Source organism: Rhinolophus hipposideros (assembly GCF_964194185.1).
Source record: "Rhinolophus hipposideros genome assembly, chromosome: 4".
Lineage (NCBI taxonomy): Eukaryota > Metazoa > Chordata > Mammalia > Chiroptera > Rhinolophidae > Rhinolophus > Rhinolophus hipposideros.
Window position 1 is genome coordinate 45644082 of NC_138050.1, and position 17751 is coordinate 45661832.

The 17751-nt window shown below is 43.7% G+C and overlaps 1 protein-coding gene and 1 long non-coding RNA gene across 5 annotated transcripts in view; one reads left to right on the plus strand and one right to left on the minus strand.

Annotated features, from left to right (window-relative positions):
• Nucleotides 1-3423, minus strand: part of LOC308496387 — a 51202-nt gene extending 47779 nt beyond the window's left edge. For 2 of the 4 annotated variants that reach the window (XR_013993178.1, XR_013993180.1), the window contains exons 1-2: nucleotides 3025-3423; nucleotides 1583-1660 (exon numbers count right to left, since the gene is read on the minus strand). This is a non-coding gene — a long non-coding RNA (uncharacterized lncRNA). The remainder of the gene's footprint in view (nucleotides 1-1582; nucleotides 1661-3024) is intronic. The other 2 variants (XR_013993179.1, XR_013993181.1) reach the window with 1 other exon arrangement.
• A 51-nt stretch (nucleotides 3424-3474) lies between these two features.
• On the plus strand, nucleotides 3475-13184 carry PLPBP (pyridoxal phosphate binding protein). Its single transcript, XM_081045619.1, has 9 exons — nucleotides 3475-3695; nucleotides 5763-5870; nucleotides 5948-5983; nucleotides 6499-6574; nucleotides 8235-8369; nucleotides 10216-10358; nucleotides 10804-10902; nucleotides 11863-11976; nucleotides 12689-13184. Exons 1-9 carry the CDS (start codon nucleotides 3597-3599, stop codon nucleotides 12728-12730), a joined length of 852 nt encoding a protein of 283 aa, XP_080901745.1. The 5' UTR covers nucleotides 3475-3596; the 3' UTR covers nucleotides 12731-13184.
• Nucleotides 13185-17751: the final 4567 nt, after the last annotated feature.

Consider the following 17751-nt stretch of genomic DNA (forward strand, 5'->3'; position numbering starts at 1 on the left):
AGCCTCAGTTTCTTCATCTATAAAATAGGCCAAGCGGATTAAATGAAATAATGCAGGTAAAGGATTTAGCACTGTGCCTAGCATGTGTAAGTGTTCAAAAATAACTTCAATCATCTGGAAAAACAGGCTAGAAAGTACACAACTATTAAGTGGGTACCACTAAGTGGAAAATCAGACAGATGTAATAACAGAATAAAAGTACAAATAGGATAACACATAGAGGAAAAAGGGAATGAATTGCAATGCAGCAAACACAGTGTAAGAACATATACCTCTACAGAAATGTAACTTGTAGAAAATAAGCTGATTTGGCCCGGTTGAGAGTCAGAATTTCCAAGTTCTGGGCTCTAATTAGTAAAAGACTTGAAAAGGCTAGAGAGAAAATGTTAAAACCAAAAGAATAAAAGTAGTTAAAAAATAAAGCTCATGGAATGACCCCAGAAAAGGCAGAAGGGAAATTTAACAACGTTACATTTAAGTTGCATAATGGTTGGGTATTTTTTAGCTCCTCAGAGACCAAAGAGGAGGAAATTAGCTTGCAGAATACAGTATTTTTAAAGATTTTACTTAAGATAACACTGGCTAAAATTTGAACTGGGAAGAAGTTATCTGCAAATCAAAAATAAATAAATCCAGGGATTAGCATAAATAACATTTTTTTCTCTGATGGTCTTGAGAAATCGGGGAGATTCTATGCTATTTGGGATGGTTTAAATGTCATTCTTTCTATATGAAAGATCAAATGATCTCTAAAGGTCCTCCCCAGGTCTAGAGTTCTAGAATCCATATTGACATTTCAAAAGCCAAATATGACAGCATGTTTGCTGAGGGATTGCTGTCACGGCTACTCTGAATTCATTTAAACTGGAACATGAGCATTATTTCTCTTCAGAGCCAAGTAACCAGGCAACCGTAATTTTCTATTATTTTGTCTTTTTTTATCCCCCCAAAGAATCACAGTAAGTTCAGAAGGAAACAATTTTAAAATCCATTAATGTTTTTCTCATAATTCAGGGCCTTATACTACAGGGGTGAATGTTTTAAAAGCTTAATGGCACTTATGGTGAATAAGTAGACTAGGTTTTAGATTGTTTATAAAATTTGTTCCTCTGGGTATTTGGCTTTTTAATCTTTCTCTTTTCCTCTTTGTTTTTGCAAACTATTGGAGCATTTAAAGACAATTACTGGTGATAGATTTGCATTTTTCAAGGCTTAGGTAGTAGGAAAGGATGAAAGGTTAAATTAGATGGTTGATGTCCCAGGAAGAGGAAAAGAAGAAAGTGAAAAAGAAAATAAGGAGAAAAAAAAGTGGAATCAAATTGATTCAAAAACACAGCTAAGAAAAATAAATTGGAAAATGTGAAACGATGATGGGACTGAGGTCACCAGGACATTTTTGTCCTTACCTCCATTTTCATAAGGTCATAGAATGTTAGAGATAAGAAGCATCTTAGAAATGAATTCACAGTAAAGCCTGTCTTACTCATCTTGGTCTCCCTCAAGATACCTTTATAGAGAAATGCCTCAATAAATGTTGTCTGGATAAGCGAGAGTGGGGGACTCATATTCATTGACCCCTTACCTGCTTTGGGGAAGCACTCTTCTGTGTTACACATTATCTTGATTGATCCTTGCTGCAACTCTGACGGAGATATTGACTCTATAAATGAAAAACTAAGTTCAGTAACTTATTCAAGATCACAATTTAATGATGAAACAATATTCAATTTGTGTCAATCCTATGCCACCTCTACCCTCATTGGCTTGAAATTTGAAATCAGTCTTCTGATGCCTTTTGGGGAGCCACACACATACACACCATGATGGTGGCATGGGGAAATTGACCTTGTCATTCAAAGAAACCCGACCCATTAAATGATGATACACCTACTTGTTGTCATAGTCTTGTATCACCTGGATTACACATCCCTTAGATGTATGAGTTATTGATGCTTTAAATATTTTCCAAATAACATATCACTTTTAAGTGTTTCATGCTCACCCAGTCCTTCCCACACAACACCCTTCACTCTGATCCACATCACTGTAATCCCCTTGTTTCTCCCACCACTGACGGCTAGCTAGCATCTTTCAATTTTGTATCTCTGTAACAAACATCTATTATAGTCACACCATGAAGAGCTATTCTAGTCATTGTTTTATCACTTTGACAGGAATAGAAATTATCAGGTCCAGAGACTTTTGAATACAATTACTCCTAGCGTCTTTGACAACCCTAGTGTACAGATAACCAGTCACGTGTGCCAGGTAAATGGAGACCTCCCCAAAAGAAGTCCTTGATGGCAAGATTCTGCTCAAGGTGATTTTTCCCAGAGCAAAACATGTGAAATTCCATCTCAGTTCCTGGGGTCTGGAAAGACGATGAGAGAAGAAAGTAAGAATATTGTCCTCGCTTTCCAGTTACCTCAAGACAACCTGGAGAACACACTTGGGCCTTTTCTCATAATAGCATCCCATTTCATGAAATCGAATTAATGTTTGAGAATCAACAGGACAGCCAAAAGTGCTTTCCTTAACAAAAGGCATCTCCGACTTGCCCACAGCAACTACTTCGTCATCTGACAAACAATAGTATTTGACTGTGTTAGTCTCTGTGTCGTCTGGCTCCTCGTTACATGTGTGACCCTCGTGGTGCCCGGAGCTGGTTACAGTGGAGACTCAAGACCCAACACGTGCTGCGCTCCCGCTGCGGCAGCACCAGCCCCAGGGGGCTTCTGATCACCTGAAACAGGGATAGTCCACACTGACACGTGCTGGAAGTCAAAACTACCCTGGATTTTGGAAACTAAGTCCGATACAAAAAAAAAAAAAAAATTAAAATAGCTTATTCGAAGTTTTTCCATAGGTTACACGTTGACATCTTATTTTGGATAGACTGAGTTACATAAAATGTCTCATTACGTCTATGTGTACTTTTTACGTGCCTGTTCGAAATTTTACAATTACACGTGTGGATCACATTTCTATCGGACCGCAGTGGTCTAAAAATGAAAACAACAATACATTTGAATCCTGCCGGGTCGTTCACAGCTCGGCGGCTCTTCAGAAGAGATACGAAAAGCGAGGTACCTCCCTCCAGCAGCTGCTCGTCCTGGCCCCCGCGCACAGAAATCTGGGCTCACAGCTGTCTGAACGCCAGGGAATGGCAAACTTGTGAGGCATTTTGAAAGGTACGAGGACCCCGGGAACAGGCTCCGTTTTTTGCATTAAGAGGATCCGCGGGTGCGCGGGCGGCTGCGGGGACGAGGGCGGGGGCACCAGCGGCTCAGGCAGCAGGATGCTGACGGCTCTCCAGGCGTCACTGGAACCACGCCAAGACAGCCCGCACCCTGCCCCCGCGCCCAGCGCCCTACCAGGGGGTCCACGGCTACCTCCCCAAGATGGCCGCCGCCAAGGGGCGGGGCCGTCCGCCACACCGCCCCCGCCCCGCCCCCGCGCTGCCAGGTTTCGATTGGGTGAGACGATTCGGTAGTGAGCGCTGATTGGGCCATATGGAGACGTGAGCTGGGCGGGACCGGAAGGTGGTCTCAGCTCAGGGGAGTCCGGGTCTGGGGCTCGACGTTGGTCCCCGGGGGATGTGGAGAGCTGGCAGCATGTCGGCGGATCTGGGAGTCGCGGTTGCTCTGCGGTCAGTGAATGAGCGCGTGCAGCAGGCGGTGGCGCGGCGGCCTCTGGTGAGGAACGGGACCGCGCGGGGGACAGTGGGCGGCCGCTTTGAGGAGGGGGACACCTGCGTGGGAATGGGTCGTCACGGTGACGCAGAGGGCTCTCCTGGAGGGGCGGGACCCGTCCGCCGCCTTGGCCTGACCACAGGTTGCAGAGCCTCAAAAAGGTAGCCAAGGGTTTCCTCAGTGACCTCGCGAGGAGTCGGTCAGGTTTTCTGGAGGTTGTCTTAGTTGGAGCAGAAGGCATCCGCTACCCCGGGAAAAGGACGAGTGTCCGGGCATCGCGGCCTCTGCCCATCCCGCTTCGTGTAAGGGTCAGCAGCATCAGCGAACTGGAAGAGGTGCAGGCCCGTGCCCAGCCGCTGCGAGAGAAGACTTCTACTAGAGCACCCAGAGCAGACCCGAGCCGCCTGAGGTCACGTGTGTGGCAGCGTCTCACGGCTGGAAGATGCTCAGTAAATGTCAGCTCCACCCGCAGGCGACTGCGAGGGGCGTTCACGGGACTTGGGAGGCGCCAGAGCTGCACTTGCGCGGTGGAGCAGGAGGGAGCTGTCCCGCTTACGGGGACACCTTTTTCCCCCTTATATATGTTTTGTATCCTCTTGTAATTGTATTAACATCTGCCCCTCCTCGGGGCAAGTTGAAGCTGAAGGATGTGGAGTGAGACACACCTGCACAGAGAAGTCAAAGTTTTCTCTGATCAAGTATTGTTGGTGTCCGAACTCAGAATGCTGGCCTGGAGAGAGAAGACCTGTGTTAGTACAGTCTTTCCTTGAATACTAGTTAGATGTGACCTTGAACAAGTCACTTTATTCCGTCCCTGAGTTTCCTCATCTGTATAGGCAAGGGAATGAGCTCTGCTTGCCTAAGCTCACGCCTTGCTCTAAGCTCGCTCTTGGAGTTAATGTTCTATGATTCTCAGTGATTCTCCAAGAAAAACTAGAGATTTTCCTCGTACACATCACAGTGGGAGGTTCTCCCAGCATAACTGTCAGGCAGATTTGCTGCCTGTTCCACCTTTCTGTCTGGAAACCATCAAGTCATCAACATAATCCTAGGAGTTGTGACATGGTCTCAAAAAAGACTGCTAACGCAGCTCTCCGAAGAAAGAGGAAACTGTTTGCTAATTGACTGGACTCTTCAGGCCCTTTGAAAATACTGTGATTCTGTAAAAATGGCAAGGGGTAATGGGGTATGTGAAAACTGAGCTAGATAAGGAAAGGTGGATCACTTCTCTTACTGCCTCTGTGGATTTGGTTGCAGCAGAATGCAGAGAAGACTTGCTGTTTATGTAATGGCCATGAGATGGGGGTCAGATAGGTCTAATCTGAATCCAGAGTTTGTGTGTGTGTGTGTCCCTACCTCAGTCTGCCACTGGTTTTTTATTAAATTGAACACTAAATTACACAGTTATCCTAAGTGGGCCACTTTCAAAAGTGAATGGAGGCAATATTAATAATTACATCAGGACCAGAATGAGTTTCCAAAACTGTTAACCTTGGGATTTCAGAATTTAGAAGTGGCCTTCCTTCTAGTCAGAGAGCGATGCCTTCCCTTAATGAAGTGATTGTTAAACCTGCAGCCTTGGTATGCAAGAGAATCATCTGGAGAGTTTGTTATTAGGTCTGTGCAAAATTGCGGTTTAAAAGGTTAAAAATAATTGCAAAAACCGCAGTTACTTTTGCACCAACCTGATAAAAAGATTTCTCAGACTCCTGCTGCAGAGATTCAGATTCATTAGGTCTGGAAGGGAAGCCAGGTGATGCTGATGCAGTTGGCCAAAGTCTGCATTTTAAGGAAATGTACTGCTTATATAATACTTACCTGCCCAGTTCTCCTCAGAAATGTCTTTTGCTAGATATTAAAGTAGCTAACATATTAATTGAGATGCAATGCATTTGAAAGACATTGAATCAACATTATTTGATACTGATCTCCCTGTAGCATTGGAAAAATGGAGCTTACCAAATACCAAGTTAAGATCTCTGCTGATCTATTGTGCAGGATCTATCTTACAGAACTTACTGGGATAATCTTCCCAAATGTTCACTCATCTGGCTCTTTCCCTCTTGGCAGGATCTCCCAGCCATCCAGCCCCGACTGGTAGCGGTCAGCAAAACCAAACCTGCCGACATGGTGATTGAGGCCTACAGTCACGGCCAGCGCACTTTCGGGGAGAACTATGTAAGAGCTCTTTTCCAAACTGCCTTTGGAAGAGTCATGTTTGCCACGTTTCTGACTTGTCTTTTTTCACCCTTTAGGTTCAGGAACTGCTAGAAAAAGCATCAAATCCTAAAGTAAGTGGATATCTGAATTCTTGAGTTTGTATCTAAATCCTGGCTCTTTAATTGAAAATTAGACCCATGTCGATGGTTGAGTTTTAAAGCAGTAGGTTGGGCTGGCAGTAGAAATGTCTACACTCACCCAATATGATCCCCCAGTATTTCTCAGTTAAATTTTCTTTTTTTATTAAGACTATAGTTTTCTCCTTTACAATTTTTTGAAAATGGTGATTTTAGGAGCTTTCTGTAATCTTGGATCATTTTGAGATTTGAAAGCTTTTATTAATGGACAATTCATGGGTATTGTTAATGGCCTATACCTGAATGATGGAGGGAGTTGATGGGAACAAGAAGAGAAACAGAATAGGAGACTTAGATTTTTCTCTGCATATCCTTAGGAGCCTGGCTAAAGATGGTGATAATGGTTTATTGCATATACATGAAAGGTCAGAAGGAAGTGTGCAAGGTATTTGAGCCAGCAAGACCTCCATAAAATCTAAGTCAAACATGGTTACCTTTTTTCTCTGCAGATTCTGTCTTCATGTCCTGAGATCAAATGGCACTTCATTGGCCACCTACAGAAACAAAATGTCAACAAATTGATGGGTAAGATAAAACTCTAAATGTAATCATACAGTTTTTCTTTTTTAGTTTGTTAACGTATTGAATTACATTATTGATTTTCAAATGTTAAATGAGCCCTGCATTCCTGGGGATAAACTTCACTTGGTCGTGAAGTATTATCCTTTTACTGTGATGTTTGATTTATTAAATAGGACTTAGAATTTTTGTATCTATATTCACAAGAGACATTGGTCTGTAGTTTTCTTGAAATATCTGTTTTTGGATTTCATATCTGGGTAATGCTGGCCTCATAGAATGAATTGGGAAGTATTCCCTTCTTCAATCTTTTAGAAGAGTTTGTGTGGAATTGGTATTATCTTTTACCTGTTTCGTAGAATTTACCAGTGAAGCCTGGAGTTTTCTGGGAAACTTAACTATAGCTTCAATTTCATTAATAGATGTGGGCTATTCACATAATCTGTTTCTACTTGGGTGAGTTTTGGTACTTTATGTCTTTCAAGGAATTTGTCCATTTCATCTAAATTAATGAATTTATGGGCATAAGACTGTAATTCTCTTTATTGTCTTTGTAATATCTATAGAGTTCGTAGTGATGTCAACTCTCTCATTCCTGATATTGATAATGTGTGTTTTCTCTTTATTTTTTTCCTAATCTATCTGGCTAGAGGTTTATCAATTTTATTAATCTTCTCCAAGAGCCAGCTTTAGATTTCATGTATTTTTCTCTATTGTTTTATTATAATGTGTTATATTATATAAGCAAAAATAATGATTTATTGTGGGTTTATAACATATGTAAGAGCAACCTACATGACAATAATAGCAAATAATGGAAAGGGAGAAACAGAAGCACATTATTATGAGGTTCTTAAACTTTATGTGAAGTGTATGACACCACTTAAAGGTAGATTGTGATAAGTTAATACGACAATAAAGAGGTATAGTAATAAGACAGCAATGGAGTCATAAAAAATATGTGAAATGGTGTCTCATTATAGTTTTGATTTGTATTTCCCTAGTGACTAATGAAGTTGAGCATCTTTTCATATCGGTCATTTGTATATTTCAAGAAATGTCTGTTCAAGTCCTTTGCTTGTTTTTTAATCTGGGTTGTTTATCTTTTTATTGAGTAGTAAAAGTTCTTTATATATTCTAGGTACCAGACCCTTCTCAGATACATGATTTGCAAATACGTTCTCCCATCCCATGGACTGTTTTTTCACTGTCTTGATGGTGTTGTTTGTAGCATCCCCATCCCAGAAAGTTTAAGAACATGGAGATATCATGCCAAAGAAGCACTTTGGCTTCCACTGGTTATCCTTTCTCTATTGTCATCTTGACCTGCTTCTCTCAGTTTGAACTGAGATGTAATCAGACCAAGCCCACTATTAGGAATCTCTATAATTATCAGCTTTTTGGAACATATGGATACATTCACTGCATGATGGTGGTATGTCACTGTTTCTCTCTCTTTATTCATATTTGCTGATTAGAAAGTGATGGTCTGGCATTCGAACTTATATCTAGTAAAACTTTCACATAAGTTCTTTTTAGCAGAACTGAGATTTAAATGTCTTTTTCTGTTCCTTGGAAAATTTTTTCCATCTACCAAAAGATTTGTTGCATGTTGCTTGCTGATATAGGGTGAGTGAAAAATTACCTTTCCACTTTCTCATTACAGTTGTCCCCAATCTCTTCATGTTGGAAACAGTGGATTCTGTGAAGTTGGCAGACAAAGTGAACAGTTCGTGGCAGAAAAAAGGTTCTTCTGAAAGGTTAAAAGTTATGGTCCAGATTAACACCAGTGGAGAAGAGAGTAAGTGACCAGACCTGTATTGTAGATTTTTCTTCCCTTAGGATGGTTGAAGCTCAGGAAGAATGCCAGGCCTAAGTATCTGATAGGTAAGGTTGTAGAAAGAAATCACAGGCCTTTTAGTAAACTGTGCTGTATGGGATTTAGATGGTACAGTGACATCCACACTGGTCCACATAGTGTTTTCTGGTACATCATGATATATTATTTCTTAATTTTTGAGGAGGCAGACAAGGAGAATCAAGAAGGAGATTGTGACTTTGATCTCCTGAAAATTGCCAAAAGTTACCATCACTCCTGAAAAAGATTGCAAAGTTATATATATAATACTTTTCAGGTCTTTAGAAAAAATGACTTAAGTGTTACATTGGGGGAAGAAAATAGAAGAAAAATCACTGTGAGTGCCAGTTAGTGAACATCTTTAAAGGGCTTGGGTTAACAGTGTAACATAGTGAACAGAGCATGGGCTTTGAAATCAGAGACATTGGGTTTGAGCTCTACCACTTTCTAGGTTTGTAACCTTGAGTAAGTTACCTAACCCCTCAGTCCCTCAGTTTTCTTGTCTGGCAATGATATCATAATAGTATCTACTCCAGAAGGTGTTGTGAGGATTGAATGTGCTAATGCAGGTAAAGCTGTTGGCATAGAAAACTACACATCTTACTTGTTAACTATTTGTTAAGAATAAGTGGCATGGGGCGGCCGGTTGGCTCAGTTGGTTAGAGTGCAGTGCTCTTAACAACAAGGTTGCTGGTTCAATCCCCACCTGGGCCACTGTGAGCTGCACCCTCCTTAAAAATAAATAAATAAATAAATATGTGTTTACAGACCAGTTATTTGCTTATACCCAGTATTCACCAAATCTCAGCATGAAGGAACACAGTATAGGCATCTGTTTTCCAGATAATCTCTGAGTTCAAATCCCAGTAAGGCTACCTAGGTTCCAATCCCAGTTCCAGAGTTCCTAGTTGTGTGACATTGGAAAAGGTGTTGAGTTTCCCTGTGCCTCAGTTTCCTCATGTTTAGAATGGAGATAGTAAGAGTGCTCACGTCATAGAGTTACTGTATTAAATGAAAAGCTCTTAGGATTTGTCACGTGTTCCTAGCGTGTGTTCAGTAAATTTTAACTTATTATATGTACATGTACCTAGATTATGCATTATCAATATAGATCAATCTGAAATTGACTCCAGATCAAATCTATTACATTGTTTCTTGATAATTAGCTACAATTTGCCATAATTAAAGATTGAAGTGAGTTTCTTAGCTTCTCCATCTCCATTTGATAAACGAGGGACCAACAATATCAATAATCCTTATAACTGCGTAACAAATATTACTAATTTACAGCAGAGTCCTCCTCTAGTTGTTAATTAGCAAGTTCAGTTAAATTTTATAAATATATAGACAAAACAGTGTAATATACACTTTATTTTAATTTTTTACAATTCTACTAATAAATTAATAAAACTATAGAAATGCCAGATTTGGAAAAATAATGCTCAGGTTAATCTGTCATTTTGGCAATGTGAATCTTCTTGGTGTTCCGAGAAAAGCCATGTTTTTTCTTTTCCCTCTACGCTAGCTGTTCTCATCTCAGATACTGAGAATAAAGAGAGTTCAATTTATAGCTCTTCCCTTGAGAAACTCAGAACCTGACCAGAAGGGGAACAACACAGACAAAGACCTCAAATATAAAGTTACTCTTTTGGACCTGAGGACAAGTTCTTTCCAGAGGTCCTATTGTCTGAGGGTTACTCCTCTATTACAAGGAAGGGATAAAAATGGAGCCTTTCTCTGGCTACTTAAAACATTTTGGTATCAGTGTCTTCTGTTTCTTTTTGTGAAGGTAAACATGGCCTTCTACCTTCAGAGACAGTAGCCGTGGTGGAGCACATAAATGCCAAGTGCCCCAGCCTGGAATTCGTGGGGCTGATGACCATAGGAAGCTTTGGGCATGATCTTAGTCAAGGACCAAATCCAGACTTCCAGGTACTGGGGGCCAGGGATGGCGGGGTTGCTCATGTGCTAAAGAAGCATCATAGCGAAATGCTATTGCAGGGCTGGCTGTTGTAGTCGACTTCAGAGACATCCAGAGGCTGTTTGTCAGGTATTATAACCGTGTTCGGAACTCTTCTCATTAATAAAGGAAAGAACAGGTTCCAGAAATCCCACAGACCTTTCTCAACTCAGTTTGAACCGGACTAAAACACAATGTTTAGAGAAAATGAGCTCGCTCTTCTTCTCCAATGACTGATAATTTTCTTGAAAATAGGAGAATTTGCTAAAAACCCTTTCAGTAACTGTCGGCAATTTTAACAGGCCTTGAAACCATGAGGATTAAATAATCTTTGTCAGAGATGTTGAGATTCAGTGACTTTCGGGCACTCTTAGAGAGGTAGGAATAATCTAGGTATCACACTTTTCTTTCTGTCAGATGTTATTGTCACTGCGGGAGGAGCTGTGTAAAAAGCTGAACATCCCTACTGACCAGGTTGAGCTGAGCATGGGCATGTCCGTGGACTTCCAGCACGCAGTAAGTGTCCTGCTGGTACCATTACCTGCCTCAGCGGCAGGTCCAAAAGGCCACACTGCAAGAGTCAGTTCTTGCTGGAGAAACCTTTGCCTCATTGTAGCAAGAGGGCGCCAAATCGCACGTTTCTCAACTATTCGAACGTCCCCCACCCTCTTCTTTTTTGAAATGAAATGTATAGAAATTACAGCATGACACATGATTGCTTAAACTCAATATAAGTCCCTAAGTGGAATTGAAAGATAAATAAGAAGCAATTATAATTTTTAAAAGGCGTTTCACTATGTAAATTCTTAGACATAGATATGTGACAGTAAGTCGTGAATTAGTCTGATGCTTAGTCTTATGTGTAGATTCACCATGAATGCAGCAGCTGTAAAAAATATACTGATACAGGTGTACTATATTGGCAACACAAATACATGATTTTCTGGAATAGTAGATAACTTGATAAAGTTCCAGAAATCAAAGTATAAATTTCCTTCTGTGTAGACAGTAGTTGTATTCCTGGAAAATTGTGTATATTAAAACAATGCAAAGAACTTTGAGTTTATAAATAAAATAAAATGGAATTAGATCCTCTGTGAGACAATGATAAGGAGGTTTTCTTCCTCTACCTGACCAGGGAACATTAGAAAGGCGTGTGGGCTGTGAGACAACTCATGGTGCTGCTGTCCCACACACTGGAGGATGTCTAGTACCCTTGGTCCCCACCCAACGATGTGCCAGGGAGGTTCCCCAATCACTGTGAAAGCCAGAGAAATCCTGACTGACTTCTGAAACACCCCTTAGAGGTCATGTTGCCCCCAAGGAGAACCACTGCCCTGTGGCCGTCCTCAGCTGCATTGTCATTATTCTGCATGGAAGCCCCTTGAGAATCAGAAGGAGAGGCACAGCTTCAGCATTTGCTGCACTTCATTATTTTAAACTTAGCCCTGGATACTTTCTCTTTTTCCCCTACAGATTGAAGTGGGATCTACAAATGTCCGCATAGGAAGCACCATTTTTGGAGAGCGAGATTACTCAAAGAAACCTGCCCTGGACAAGTCCGCAGCAGACGTGAAGGCCACTGTGGAGGTGACACAGGCACACTAAACCAAGAACAACCAGCAGTGGCTCACAGCCTGAGGGCCCTGTCCGGGAAGACTAACTATGCACTCACCTGGATTTTCATTTTGATACTCCCTAGGTTAGAGCACACCCGTGCTCTCCCTGTGACCTGGAGAGAGTGCACTGAGGCTTTTCTGTGTTGATGGAAACCATCTTTATTTAGTGTCTGACATAGGAAGCTCACTTCAAGTAGTGGCCTTTGAATTGCCTGTGAGAAATCCAGACAGTTCTGCAGAACAGATACCGAATCGATAGCTAGGAACTGAGTTCAGTGTTAAATCCTGCTCTGGAGCACCAGCCAACCCATGAATGCCTTTCCCAGGTTAAAATTGGGTCACTGATGCTTATAATCACCAAAGTCAGAGGGATTCCCATTTGTCATCCACTTGAATAGAAAATTCCCCGTAGTTACAACTTCATACAAACCCCTACTGAGTAATCATCTCTGCTGCTCTGGAGCGAGGGGATCTCTGCCCCCAGTTTCCATCCCACTCAGTAAATATTTGCCTCTACTCTGGGATAGCAGTACAGGTAACTTCAGGAAATGGCTCGAGTTATTGCTCTAAACCCAAATTGTTGCTGATAAGCGTTTGTGTCATTGGCTTCCCTGTGATGTTGACTCTGAAAATTACTGGGGTAACATAAATGGGACTTGAGGCTTTCTGTCACCCTCTCGCAGAGACAGAACTTGGAGCTTTTTCCCCGGGCCCTACTACAGTGAGAGAAGTTAATGATATGATATTTTTCCTCCACCATAATCCTCTCTGATGATTTCTGAATCAAAGACCAACGAATCTCGTAGCTCTCCAGAAATGAAAGATTCCTGCAAAGCCAGTTCAGACGCACAGTTCCAACAAGGCCTGGCTTGGAGTTCGTGTTCTGAGGAGCATCCACTGGATAAGCCAGAATTTTGCAACTCTTCTTGATTGTTAGTAAAGTAGCGAGATCTTAATAAACCAGCAAGGACAATTCTCAGTCATGACTGATGACTTTAGTCTGGGTTGTTGTTTACGTTCTAGATGGTTTTGTCTTAATTTTATGAAATAACTTTCAGAACATGATGCTGCCGCCGAATATAATTTTGTACGACTTCAACCATCATGATTCCTGTACTGTCTCAATGAGTGCCCGAGTGTGGTATTTCAAAGTCTATTAAATAAAAATATGAGTTTGAATTATGCCATCTGTGCCAATTACAAAGCAATTAAAAGATGTATTTTGTATGATCTGGTGTAGTGAGTGCATATAACAAGAGGGGGCATTGGAACTGACAGGAAGCAGCTGTGCCCGTCACTGGCATTGTACCAGCTGGCTTTGGAGAAGGGCTTCCCTTGGGTCAAGATGCAGCCAAACCCACGCCATGGATGAAAGAGGGATTCTGAACTACTAAGGGCAAGAAAATGAAATGTTGACATTTCAGGAATTACACGAATAGAGGTTTAGCTCTTGCTGCAAGAAAGCCTTATATTGCCTCTAGATGGCGACATTGGCTAACCGGAGAGGCAAGGGCGGGCTCCACTGTAAGCAGATTACCTTGGGAGGGACTCACCCTTAGTCTTGTACCTTCTTTATGGGGAGAAACAGAGGCCAGAGAGGACACGATTTTCCCAGGTGATACGGCTGACTTACAGGGCCACTAGGTTCTTACAAATACCTCATTTCTTTGCTAACTCAGCTGAGGGTCCAATGGTAACTGTGGAGCCCTTTGGGAAAGAGGAAATGGTCTGAGCAATAAAGAGCTCTGGCTTGTGCCTACGGGTGGAGAACAACAAAGGAGGCGAGCCATGAGAAGCTGAATCAAACCCAGATAGGGAAAGTACTAACGTAAGTCTAGTGTACAAACAGCAGGCCAGGACTGTGGGCAGAGAGAAAATTGAGCAACGTTGTGACTTTGTATTTGTTACCTGTGACGGGCAGCAGGTGTGAACACTCCCAGATTTGCATCAAAGCGGTGACACTATCCACAGCAAGTTTCTTGAGTGACAACAGCACGCTGTCCTGGGTCAGATCTACCCACGCAGCCCAGCAGTCTCTGACAGTGGCCTGGGCCCTTGTGTGCCCGGTGCCAGCCTTCGGAGATTGCAGAGGCTCCTAATCCTCAGGCTTTGTTCTTGGGAAGTTCCTCAGAGATTCTGACTGTTGCATCTCTGAACAAAGCAACCACTTAATACTCACATTGTTCTCCCCTTCCCCACGGTTTAAAACATTTATGGCACATGAAGCATCATCCCCTATATTCTCTCATTTTACCCTCACAACAGTTGGTATGGTAATTAGCCCGTTTGGCTGTGTCCCTTTGTGGACAGGACACTGAAGCACCAGAGAAGTTTCAGTGTGCTTCTTGTCTGAGGTCAGAGCAGGTTGGTACCAGGGCAAGAAATAAACTCATGACTCGATTCCTGGTCCAGAGCTTGGTCACTACACTACACTGACACCTTCTGTTATCTCAGGCTTTAATAATTGGGAAGTGGCATATCCTTTGATTTATAGGCTTAATTTAAGAAAACCTTATTACCAAAAAAGAAATGTATGTTTTTAATCTATTGTAATTGTTGAAAACGGACACATCTTAATGCAGAACAAACTGAAACCACAAGCAGTGAGCATGAGAAGAAAGAAGAGAATTAAGTCCAGCCTGTCATCCTACTTTCCTAATACCCACATGCCTCCCCCAGATTCAAACCATCCTCCAGGCTGCAAGGCTCCAAGTACACAGAACTGTGCCTTTCTGCCCCTCGAGCTAAGCTGGCAGTGAATTCTGTTCCCCAAGGCTGGGCGAGGAGGAATGAGGTCAAACAGGACATTCTTAAAATCTAAGACATCTTTGTCCTTCCAAATGAAGTGGCCCTGTGCTTCCCACCAAAGCTCGGAAGGAGGAGGGACTCGCCCACCAATTCCTGAAGGGCTTCGATAAGGGTGGATGTCGTCATCATGCAATTGGAAATGATTTACTCTGGGAACTCTGACTGTCTTTACCATGAAATCAATTGAATGCTATTACATCAGCCTTATGACTAAAGGTAAAAGAATCCAAACAGTCCATGAAGATGTTTTACTAACCTGTCCTCTCCCCTCAGGAAGCACATGGTAAAGAAAAGAGCTTTCTTTCCCAACCATTTTGCATCAATGGGTATATTCTACAGCTGTATGTGGTTGAAAAGCTATTTACACTGTAGAGGCCCTTAAACTTAAGTTCCTCTCCAAGGTCCCAAGGGACCTCAGACCTAACCTTTTTTTTCCTATAAAGTCCAGCACAAATGAACTGATATGGCCTGTGGTGGGGACCGAGAGGGAACTTTGGGCACCTTTCTTATATTGAAAATAAATTGTACAAGCTCAAGCTCCTGAGCTTCACTATCACAAAGGAGCAGAAGCCACCCATTGAGTGCCAAAGTGCCTTCTAAATGGTTCCTTCCTAGGCTGACTGCACCTTCCCCCACCCATGCCTCAGTGGAAGGAGCTGTGCTGCTCTCCAGCTTGAGAGCTAAGCTTGACCCAGCTGCCAATCTCCAAAATAAAATCAATGTGTGACCTTATTCACCAGCTGTACCGAAGAAACGAGCACAAACTAGGGCCAACTTTGAAGCCAAAAAGGGAAGATGAGATGTTGGGAGAGAGAGAGAGAAAGGGGGGAAAACTTGGCTGGACATAAAAGGTGTCTTGTCTGGCTGTTCCCCATTAGGCACAATTCTCTTGCAATCTGCAGCCTCAACATAATTCTCTTGACCAGAAACTCTCTGGAGAGATAGTGTCAGAAGGAAAAACAAACAGAATAGCATCTCTGACAGCAAAGTCACTTAAAAACCTATTTGGGGGGGATGAGGAGGAGACTTGTCAGCACATAGGGGAGGGCACTCCTCCACAGCAGGCCACATGTGGAGACACGCTTACCCTGGGCAGGGACAAGGACAGAACAGGAAGGGGAGCCCGGAGAGGGCTGGTGTGCAAGGCGAGGCCAGCCCCAGGAAGCAAAACCCCCAGTCCTCTGCCCTCCCAGACCCTCTGATGCCTCAAGACCTACCCTGTGTGGCTTTCTCAACCGTGCACTCCACATGAAAACCCTATGGTGCATTGAGAGGCTCCAGAAGGATTGCTTTAGAAAAAAGTGGTCCCAATCTGTCCAAACTTTACTTTCCCATTTCTGACCGCCACCAGTAGCCATAGAAGCCAGCTATCCCTGTCAGCTGGCAGCCAGCTCCCCAGGCAGCAAAGGCCCATTCTCCCCAAGGCCCTTTGACCTGCCTTTGAGCTAAGCCATCTAGTGTTGGAGAAGCCAGGCCCCACCCTCGCCTGCAGGAGCCCAGGAGGTGAGGATTCTGGAGTGGGGGATGTAGGGCGGGAGAGGGCGCAGTTCTGTGCTCAAGTTTCTGGGGCAGGCATCCTGTTATAGGAGAGAACTTTTTTTTTTTTAAGGGAGAAAAACTAATCAGAAGAAAGAAGCAAGAGCTTTGCCCTGCCTTTCAGACTTGTTTATTACTAGGATATCTGATTTCAGCAGAGGAAGCCGGCACTGAAGCAAGGTTTTTATTGGCCGTGAGCAAGAGGAATTCAGGGTTTGCCTTTGATTTGGCTTCCCCAGAACATGAGGCACTGAAGAGTGCTTGCTGCTTTGATGGAGCAGCTCAAGAGACTTGGGGGCCCCCTGAACTGCCTGTTTCTGCAGCACTGCCTAAAATTCCCTTTGGAGGATGAGGGTGGAGCAAGGGGCCCGGAGTGGAAGGTGGCCTCACAAACGTTTCACAGAGGAGAGCAAAATAGGGGACAAAGTTAAAAAGTTCTGAAATTGGCGAGTGAGGCTGTGCTCGCTGCCCCCCTTCCCCCAGTGGGACCTGGAGGAGGGAAGGTCTGGTTTGGATGAAAGCAGAGTGTCTCTAGCTGACAGAGCTGGGCAGGCTGCAGTCAGGCCAGGCCTGATGGTTTCAATGTGTGAGGAAGATAAAGCCAGAGATCTACAGAGGCGGCCTCTGCCAACAGCCCTCCTCAGCTGGGGCCCGGCTGGCCTCTGAGGAGGGGGATTACCAGCTGGGCCGCAGGCTCAAGGAACTGCTGCTGATCCCCGGGCTCCCCACAGACAACTTTAACACAGTCGCTGTTTGGGGTCTGGAGTCCCAGCCAGCCTCATCTCACCCTCATCCTGGGTAGCCTTCCTGCCTCCTCCTGGCTTCTAAAGGGTGGCGTCTCCAACACTAGAGTAAGAGGGAGGACATCCCTCCATTTGGGGTCCCCTGATGAGCACCACCATCTCCCTCTCTCCCCTTTTGCCTCTCTGTATCCTCGTTCCCTCAGATCCCCCTCATCACCTTTCTACCCCAAACCACTGGCAACAGCAAGACCGTGGAAGCTGAGGTCTCTAAGTGTCCATACTTTGCTTAGTACTTTCCTATCAACAGGCAGGCGCCTGCTGCTGAGGGTGCTGGGATGGGGGGTCTGCCCTGATTATGGAAGGCGGCCCCTCTGGCCCGAAGGTGCTTCCACCTGGGTATGGCTGTCTTCCCGTTCATGTGAAAGCCACCTTCTCCCTCTCTGTGCCTGGGTCTTCACAGACATCTCTGTGTGTGCCTTTGTCACTGGTAACAGGCCTAGTCTCCCAGACCAAGTATGCTCATGGGCCACGGTGTTGGCTGTCCCTAGCATGGCTCTGCTCATCTTCGAGGCCCAGGCCCCCTTTGGCAGCCACTGTGCCACTTGGAGCTCCGAACTGGGGCCCAGAGCCTGGGGCAGGGGGTGGGGAATGGGGTAACA